This window comes from Eurypyga helias, unplaced genomic scaffold, assembly GCF_000690775.1.
Source record: "Eurypyga helias isolate BGI_N326 unplaced genomic scaffold, ASM69077v1 scaffold46015, whole genome shotgun sequence".
NCBI lineage: Eukaryota > Metazoa > Chordata > Aves > Eurypygiformes > Eurypygidae > Eurypyga > Eurypyga helias.
The window spans coordinates 1-9,913 of NW_010251618.1; the positions used below are offsets into that span (position 1 = coordinate 1).

Below are 9,913 nucleotides of genomic sequence, written 5' to 3' on the forward strand. Positions count from 1 at the left end.
TCCTCAGGGCTGCTTTCTATCCAATGAAAGAAACAGTAAATCTCTCCTGGGTACCAATATCCTCCCTTCAAGATGGCATCCACAACAAATGCAGAGTGGGAAAGATCTGGGAGTCGAGGACACAGAATTAGCCCAAACTAAACAGTCTGCAACAGCAATTCTGGTAACAGTCCTTAAACTGCAGTCCAAGAGCTCAAAAGGGCTTTGATTGGCACCTACTTGTGTTCATCGTTCAGGATGTGGACTTTGAAGGTGCGGGGCTGGACCTCTTTGGAGTTATAAAAAAAGGAAGGTTTTCAGGTGCTGGGAGCCACATGTTGAATTCTGCTAGCCAGTTCTGGAGCGTATTCACCTGAAAAAATGTAGGATTAAAATGGAAGGATTAAAACCCCAATTGAGTCACTCGGGATTTTAAGAGCAGAAATGACACCCAGCCGTGCCCAGACAGAAGGAGCAGACCACAGCACGCAACCTCTTGGAATGAAAGACGGAGAGGAGCAGCAAGGATATGAGAGAGCTTGACGTGAGACAGGAGACTAGTCAATCTTCTCTACACAAAGAAAGAAATAGTGCAAGGGTGCCAGCCCTTCACGTGGCTACTTACAGGTACAATGGCAAGAACAGTCTTTGCCTCCGTGTGCCGAAAAAGTACATCCAAGAAAGAGATGACCTGTATGGTCTTGCCCAGGCCCATGCTATGTGCTAAAATACACCCAAACCCACTGCTGGTTTTAAATCTCTCCAAAGACTCGACCAAGTTGTCATACAGGAATCGGATCCCGCCAATCTAGACAGAAAAGTAAAAGAGGTATTAGAATGGTGGGAGGAAAAAGCCCAAGATGAGTATGTATTTACAGAGTGGCAAGCACATTAGGATGGCATAAACCATGAAAATATAAAGGGGATGTTTCAAATTCACTACAGTATCCTCTCTAATCTAGGGAATGCTCAGAAAGTCAGGATTTTTAGATACTCATAAAACTTCCTGAAAACATCAGAATAAATCAAAATTCATTTGTAGCCAGAGAATCTGAACTGGGGTTGATTAGTTTGTTTATAAATACTATTTTATTTTAAAAATGTTCATTTAAATATACAAAGGTCTGATGATAACAATAGTCAGCATTATACATAGCTTTGGCCTTCCTTTAATTTCTCCTTATCTTTTGATTGTCCACAACAGCCACCATCACCACCAGACTGGTCACAGAGCTCACCAAAGAAGTTCTGCTGAGATTACCAGGCAGGCTTGCCTGAAATCCTTGCATTTTCAAGGCTTATAAAGCCTACCTGATGAGGTTTTACTGCATGTGCAAGCTGGGGAGCCAGAAAAATGTCCTCCTCATTTGGTGGATGATTGATGTTGACAATGACTTGCCCCAGAGCATCTGACTGATTTAAGGCATCATTCACATGAGAGCCACTGCTCTCTTCACTGCCATCCTCCTCCCCTTCATTGCCAGAGTCACTGCTGTCCACAATTTGGAGGGCATCATCCTCTCCTGAACTCAGCTCAATCACTTCTGTAAAGTAACCAAAACAGGAGAGAATAAGGGCAAAGGTTAACTCGATGTCAGGGTTTATCATGCATGGAAAGGAACCTCCTATCTGGAAAATTAGGCTTCCACCGTTTGCAATTCCACACTGGCCTAATGACCTATTTTGAACAAGCAGGTACATCAGGCCCCTCAGGCCAGCATGTAAAAGCATGAGTTTCCCCATGTTCCAGAGAACATTAAGTTGTACTGATCCAAACAGAACACGAGGCAGTGTCTGCAAGTGTCTGCACTCTCCTCCGTACGTCCTCTTAATTCCCAAACCCAGGCATGCATTTTGTCCGCTGATACGCTGTCTAAGAACCATCAGGGAAATCTGGCAGTACTCTACCTGAGTGGTGTAAGGGAGTCGGGCTAGATCCACGTGGGACAAGGGACACAAAACCCCCTTTCTGCTGCAGACCTGAATACTTAGATGCTCCTTTTAGATGCAGCAGAGGATGCCACATCTCATGTAAGCATTCTTCAGCAGAGCACTGAGCAAAATCAAGTGCACTTATAAAGCAGAAATAAACACGAGCTCACAGGTATGCCTGAAAGGCCGGGCTACAAAGGTCGGTTTAGGACTCAAAGGCCAAGAACTGGCCATATATTTGGAAACCAATAGGCCTACAAAAATTAGAAGTTATTGACTACTGTAGCATCTGACTAGATGAAAGCAGGAGGCTTGTGGCTAAATAAACCACATGTTGTGAGCAGACCAGGCTGAGGCAATTGGTCACTTACCATCTTTAATGCTATTTTTTCCTTTAGCATCATCCTCACTGCCACTGCTGGTACTATCTAGGCAGATCACTTCCTCAGCCAGGACCTGAGGGGGGAGCTGGGCAGCCTCTGCTGTTCTGAAAACGATGTCCTCTACAAACATAAATTACAAACAATAAGTAATTCATAATAATCGGGAAGGAGACAAAACTGTTCAGAAACCAGACAGTATTTCCTTCCACTTTTGCTCCAGTAACTTAGCCCTGGAATTTTCCATAACAGACTCTCACTGTCTACAAAACTGCTATGACTCAGCTTCCTGGGTCACAGTCTCCTCCTTTCTCCGTGTGCCTTAACAATAGCCCATTGCTGATGGCACCCGCTCTGTTGCGTGCCCTGCCTGGGGCACGCTGACCATGCAACATGCTCAAGTCCCTTGTTTCGTTTTATTTAATTCCTTTTTTTGGTGGGGTCGCAGAAGTAAAGCTGTTCTTCATCCAGCAGGGAAAGTACCAACTGCTGAAGGGACGATAGCTGCCCTTTGTCAGTAGGAACACTGTAATAATTATATCCCACATATCATAAACAACTTTTGCTGATCAGGACCATTTGTTTGCATGTTTTAGTATTGTCATGTGGGGAGAGAGGCTAACTAACAGGGCCAAATAAGCACTGCTGCTTATTGCAGGCTGCAATCTCCTCCACAACAGTTAGTGACTCAGCATGCAAGGACATTCTTCTAAGGCTGCAATCTCCTCCACAACAGTTAAAAGTGTTTTAAATAGCCATTATTCCTTCCCCCCACCATGTAAAAATGTTTTGAACACTTGCACTTAAGGGAGAATATACATTTTCTGTAGATGCAAAGTCAACTCAAGAACTCCTTACCCCTGACAACTTCCAACTGCACTTCTCTGCCCTTTACACCAGTCTGAGAGGCTGTGCTATAAACCAGATGACTGAAATGATCCAGGTTAGAAGACAATGCGAGATGACATATTCACCGGAAGACAAGGGTGATGCTTAACCATTTATACTGCCTGCTATTTCACTGCTTGCTGAAACATGCAAGAAAGGACAAGGCTACATCACGAACATATGTATACCCAGTCTAACACCATGAACACACCTACACCCAGACTATTGTTCCACTATCCCTTGTACCGGGCCCATGCATTACCAGACCATTCACAGTACAAATATGATCGGGATCAAGGATGTGGCATTTCTGTCAAGTCCGTTTGTTTAAGCTTCTATACTAGTTGAAAAGACAAGAGAGACCCATTCCAGCATCTCCCTTACACACACCTTGTTAAAACATCTTCAACAGAAATTACCTGGCACCTTTTGCCATGCAGCCACAGCATCTTGATTCAGAACTAGCTCAGAACAACAACTGGTTTGGAACTGTTGTTTCAAGAGTTTACACTTGTAAGTCCAAGCGTGGCACAGAATCATGAAATTGTTTCAGTTGGAAGGGACCTTTAAAGGTCATCTAGTCCAACCCTCTGCAATAAGCAGGGACATCTTCATCTGGCTCAGGTTGCTCAGAGCCCCATCCAGCCTGACCTTGAATGTTTCCAGGGATGGGGCATCTAACACCTCTCTGGGCAACCTGTCCAGTGTTGCACCACCCTCATCATAACAAATTTCTTCCTTACATTTAATCCAAATCTACTTTCTTTTAGTTTAAAAACATTACCCCTTGTCCTATCATGGACAAGCATGGCACTACCTTCTTCTTCATTCTGCTTCTATCCTTAAAAATTTTGCTTCGAGTGGCACCTCCCACTGCTTACCAGGAAGAAACTCTAGGGGTACGGTTGGGATAGTGGCTTGATAATCCTTCCGCTGCTGCTCTAGCCGTTTCCTTCTCTCCAACTCTTCCTGCTGGGCTGCTTTTGTCACGGCTTCCAGTTGGTCCTCACGCAACAGCTTTCTGAACAGAGGAGCAAACAGAGAAACATGATACGGTCACACTCAAAACCACTTCTTCCAAAAACCTGAATGGCTGTACAGCTGGCTCAAAAGATGACTGACAAGCTCCAGGGAAAGTCTGTCAGCTACACAGACAAGGAACATTATTGCCAAAAGCTACAGACAAATTCTACACCTGTTTCAAGACTGTGCTTCCCAGCTACAGGTAACACTACTGTTAACTCTAGTTACTAACACTACTCTTACTCAAGGAAAAGACAAAAGCTTGACAGATGCAAAATAACAAAAGGAAAAATGTGAGTGGGTAAGTATATGCTTAAGCTAGGTTATCACAGACTGGTTTTTCTGTCTGAAAGGATGTTATTTATTGCTACGCAGTCTATAAAGAGAAAATTAATAAAGTATGCAGAGAAGGTATATGGGAAGAAAAGGTATCAATTCACCTGCAAAAAGCCATCACCCTGATTCTCCTCTGACATGGAATTTTCAGGAACTAGGACTCCTAATGGCTTTAACAACTGTTTCAAAGGATGCTCTCACAGCGCCTTACCTTTACACGTAAACTTCCAAAAGCTGCTTTCCCTCCCTTCAGTTTCGCATGTGCAGCCCTGGAAAGGAAGGCTCTTTTGCCAGGAGAGAGGTGCGGTACAAGCAGGGGTAAAATCCAGCTGCTTCAAACTAGCCTTTAAATTCACCCACACTGCAGGGACATCTCCTCTATCCTAATGAAGTCTGTTTCCAAGGTCTACTCAATGCTCATTCCTTGGGCTTCAAGAAAATCTACCTTCACAAGCTTACATATGAACCAACCAGCATGTTATGTACAGGGCAAGAGAGTCACACTTGCTGCCACAGGAGTTCCTGCTCCACTCTGACTCCTCTGAGCATTTTAGATCCCCTTGAACAAAATTTCCTAGTGAATTACTACCTCACGACCTGTCCCAGAAGGTATGTGGTGACGTACACATTCAAACTGTTACTGTTCTATGTACATCAGGTGAAACTGATTTCCTAAATTCTAGTCACCAGTCACAGCATGAGCACTCCTGCCAACAAGTACCCAGGATAGTAGATGGAAGGACTATGTTTTAGCCTGTTTGCAATAGGATGCTCACCAGCAGGTATCTGAAACTGGATATTTACTTAATGGTGGTGCTGGTTTTCAATTACATGTCTTAAAAGCCAGCAGCAAATACACAATTTTTGTAATACATCCATAACCAAACATTCACTCTTCTGAAATCCCAAACAAGTCTGCACCCACATGCAGCAACTCCAGTCTGAGATCATACTACTCCCACTGGTGAAATCCTAAGGTTTTGGAAAAGAAAAGCCATCTGGTTTGCCAGAAGCAGTGGCAAAATGTAGCTCAGAAGCGAAGTCCAGAGAGTCTCCTTTACCCAAAAGGCTACATAGGACCCTAGCTCTTTCTGTCCTGCTGCTGCCCACCTTATGTTCCTCCGCATGTGAGACGGTTTCTGAGCCCTCTTCTTTTTGGTGTCCTCAGAGGCCAGGCTCTTGTGCTGGTTCTGCAAGAGTCGCTCTGCCCGCTCACTCTGAGATGAGGTAGTTGAAGTAGAGCGCTGCCATTCTCCATCCTCCGTCTGTTCCACATGGTCACCGCTGAACACGGCTTCCTGGGGTTGGTCTGGAAAGACAAGGAGGCAGTGACACCAGAACAAGTGTGCCAGGCTGGCAGCTGGCTTTTACACCAGCATTCATCAGGATTTGAGCTGAATGGGAACCAACAAGTCCTATTCTAACTCGTTTGCAAGCATGTTTCTCTGAGGGTTAAAACTGGGGTCATTTCCAACAGTGCCACCCAAAGAGTGTTAAAAAGTTTTACGGAAAAGGGTCTCTTCCCAATGAAAGCCAAGACTAACACCATTCAACACAGCCCAAAAGTGTCCTGACAAGAAAACAAGGCAAAATTATCTCGGTCCACGCAGAGGACTTGCTGTCCCAAAGGGCATGATGAGCTCTGATTAAAACAAGGAACTCAAATCCCTTTTTCCTTGTTTTCCAGCATTCAAGTGGGGCAGGTATTTCCATTTATATGACACCTGTGCAACCATCCTCCAAGTTAACAAAACATACCATGCAAGACGTTATCTGGTTCAAACACTGGGTCACGGCTTAGCAGGCAGCTCAGTGGTTTTATCACCAGGCTCCACTCTCATGCTTTAAATGTAACTTCTGGCAAGCTTTTTTAAAAACAAAAAGTAAGTGGCAATACTCTTTCCACATTATAAATCACACACATTCCTTATTCTCTGCATTCTCCTATTTTCAGACTTCCATTAGTGGCTGAATTCAGTCCTGAAGCACTATGGGAAATGGCACCTTGTTCTGTCTGACATTTTGCTCTTCAACAGGCTGCCAGTGACCAAGCTAATGGTTGCAGAGCACAGAAAGGAAATGTTTCTGTTCAAAAGCTTCCCTTGAAGTAAACTGTTTCTGACAAGCCTTGTAATAGCTTCTTTGAAGCATCTTGTCCCCTCATGTCAGGCGAAGAGATACCCTGAACATCATCTCATAATCAGCTTTCTTGCTTACACTGTGTATCTGAGCTAATGACTGAACTGAAATGACACTCAGACAGAACTTTGAAGGAAAGAAGACATCATCGGAGAAGAATGTGACAGATGAAGTAATAGAGAACCAACAAGCATCACATTGTGACTCTGGGATCTGGAGACAAAGAGCATCCCTTCTCAGAAAGCTGGGAGCTTAAACGAAGGACGCTTCAGCACAGCACGTTGCACGTACTGGCACCTCCACAGTCACCACGCTCATCTGCCTATTAAATTAACCTTATCGCCAACACCACCTCGTAAATCCAGGTGACAAGAACTAGATTCACACCTCAGTCAAAAGTAGCAACTTTGCAAACCTCCTCTCCAGACGTCCCACTAGCCCTGCCGCGGCGTTCGCTCGGTCTGTGTCAGAATCTATTAGGACTGCAGGGCTCAGCCCACCCCGGACCAACATCAGCAGCACGGCTCAAACATTTCTGTGAACATCAAACCCAGCAAGTCTTACACGTACTAGAAAAACAGGTATCCACAATCCGTGTGATGAAAGAGCTCTCATGATGAACACAGGGAAGAGTTACGTTGCACGTGAAGATACAGGCAGAGGGGTTCACTGCTCCAGCCACAGCAGTTCTCCTGCCAGAGCCGAGGTCCTGGAGCCGTGTCCTCCCACCATGCCTCCTCAAACGTGCATGCTCAGACACCACCCATCACATTCACTTGCAGACAGAGGACTGTGCTGGGAATAAACCCAGTTTCTCAGGCTTCCCAGACAACAGCTCTGCTGTTTGAGCTACAGACACACTTTGGTCACATCACCTGCAATTCCTCAGCACTGTTTCCTTCCCCCCACCCCTGTCGGCTCCCGGTTATATAACTAGATCAAAAGATTGGATGAAATAGGGCAAAGGGAAGCAGGGAGGCTGCACACGTGATGACATTCTCTGGGATGAGTCATTAAACCGGTGACTATCCCAGAGACAAACACTGCCATGGTTACACTGCTGCCATCTCACCCTGGGCCCAGGGGACCTTGACAAGGCTTCGGAGCACACAAAGCCACGCTTGTTTGGAAGAGGAAGCACTTCTCTCCCCGCACTCCAGCAATTACCCACATCGTCTCCTTTGGCAGCAACTCTTCCACCCAGGTAAGGGTGCCTCCAGAACGAGGGTGATGCTAACAAAATCCAAAGGGTCAGCAGCCCAAAGGTCAAGCCATTACATGTCTCCTCTGTAGGTTTTCATATTTGTTGTGCAATCCCTGTGTATACTCATTCCATCTCTGCACTTTACTTTTCTTTCCTCTCAACCATGTGTAATACAAGCCCTGGTGAAACACACAGCTGGATCAGACAGGGATTTTTTTTTTTTTTTAAAGATAATTCTTATCTGAGCAGGAGCCTGAAGCCTAAAGCCTGACAATAAATTTGGCCCTTTACTGAGCACGGGCCCTCATCCACCACAGCCACGTCTGCTCAGGCTGGTGTTTGTCCTGCCAATACAAGTTCTGAGGTGAGGAACACAATCTGTGCCTCAGCCCACATTCCTGACACATATGCATCTAGATACTGAGATCTCTTCTACGCTAGTGACATTACCAAATATCACACTGATTCAGCTGCAGTGGGATTCAGACAACAGCCGGCTTCCTGAGGCTGGTCCCACCTTGCCACTACAATGAATAAAGCAGCTTTTCACAAAGCTTGAGTAACACAGTGATAAAATCAGAAGTCCCTTCCATCTAACCATGCAGTAGCTCCCACCACATCTGTGACACGAGCTGGCAGTTACTAGCACGAATTGGTTTGTTGCTGCTTTGTATTCCACTCCTGATTGTGTACACAGCCTAAATCTTACCGCATATGAAAAGCGAGACTCCCCACTGCAACCATGTGGCTGTGCTCCAGCGTGGTGAGCTCCAAGCTGTGTAACTGGGACCCACACTGGGACAGAAATGCATTAAGAAACAATAACTACACACACAAAACCCCCATTTTGTACAAGAACGCGTTTGGTCTTTGGGTTGGAAGGAGTATGGGAACAGCCTCGCTGAACAGGTCCCATCAGGTAATCGATGGATAATTCCTGCCCCTGTTCTGCCAAGCATACATCTACAGCAGAAACACAATTAAGGTTTTGTAACAGGAACTCAACACGCTACGCTGACATGGCTATACACACAGCTTTTTACGCAACACAAAAATTCATCAGCCATGTTTGCATGTTGACAACAGTCTGATCATGCTTCAGCTGTTTGTGCACTCTAGGAAGAGCCAGGCAGTTATCCACGTTGCCTCAATGAGAAAAGCACTGCCACCAGCCCAGGGTAACAACCCAGCACAGCCTGGCACAGGGAGATCAGCCTCCCACGCCCAAGCACCGCTGGGTGAGAGAGGAGGCCCAAGCCAACCCAGCAGAAGACAGGTCAGTCATGGTCACCGAGGAGGACGTAGCCCAGCACATGCTCATACTCTGGGAATCTGCGGGAACACCAGCTCTGGTGCATGTTTTGGCAGTGTGCTCAGCAGAATCTGCACCAGATCACAAAGAGGGTCTTCCTGAGGGCAGAGGCAACAGCAGCGATGCAGACTGAGCTTGTGAAACTGCTGCTCCTTCAGGTGGGTTACAGCTCTCCGGCTGAGAGGTTCCCAGACAGTTCCCACTGGTGATGGACACCAGCCCACACCCAGACATTCTGTCCTGAGTGCCAGGAGGGACACGACTATCCTTTCATAGAATCATAGAACGGTTTGGGTGGGAAGGCACCTTAAAGCCCATCCAGTTCCAACCCCCCTGCCATGGGCAGGGACACCTTCCACTAGACCAGGTTGCTCCAAGCCTCATCCAGCCTGGCCTTGGACACTTCCAGGGATGGAGCATCCACAGCTTCTCTGGGCAACCTGTCCCAGTGCCGCCCCCCCCTCTCCATGAAGAACTTCTTCCTCATACCTAATCTAACCCTCTCCACTTTCAATTTAACCCCGTTACCCCTTGTCCTGTCACTACAGGCCCTTGTAAAAAGTCCCCCCCAGCTTCCTTGTAGCCCCTTCAGGCACTAGAAGGTGCTATAAGGTCTCCCCGGAGCCTTCTCTTCTCCAGGCTGAACAAGCCCAACTCTCTCAGCCGGTCCCCATGGCAGAGGGGCTCCAGCCCTCGGAGCATCTTCGTGGCCTCCTCTGG

General features: G+C 46.4%; 1 protein-coding gene across 1 annotated transcript; it reads right to left on the reverse strand.

The window, feature by feature from the left end:
* Positions 1 to 215: 215 nt before the first annotated feature.
* LOC104509971 (helicase ARIP4-like) lies at positions 216 to 5,902 on the reverse strand (the record flags this gene model as incomplete). The annotated part of the gene is given in 7 exon segments (XM_010152084.1): positions 216 to 286; positions 289 to 352; positions 605 to 787; positions 1,291 to 1,523; positions 2,283 to 2,414; positions 4,061 to 4,200; positions 5,649 to 5,902. Coding segments are annotated over 7 exon segments (1,077 nt in total), but the record flags the coding sequence as incomplete, so codon positions are not given.
* Positions 5,903 to 9,913: the final 4,011 nt, after the last annotated feature.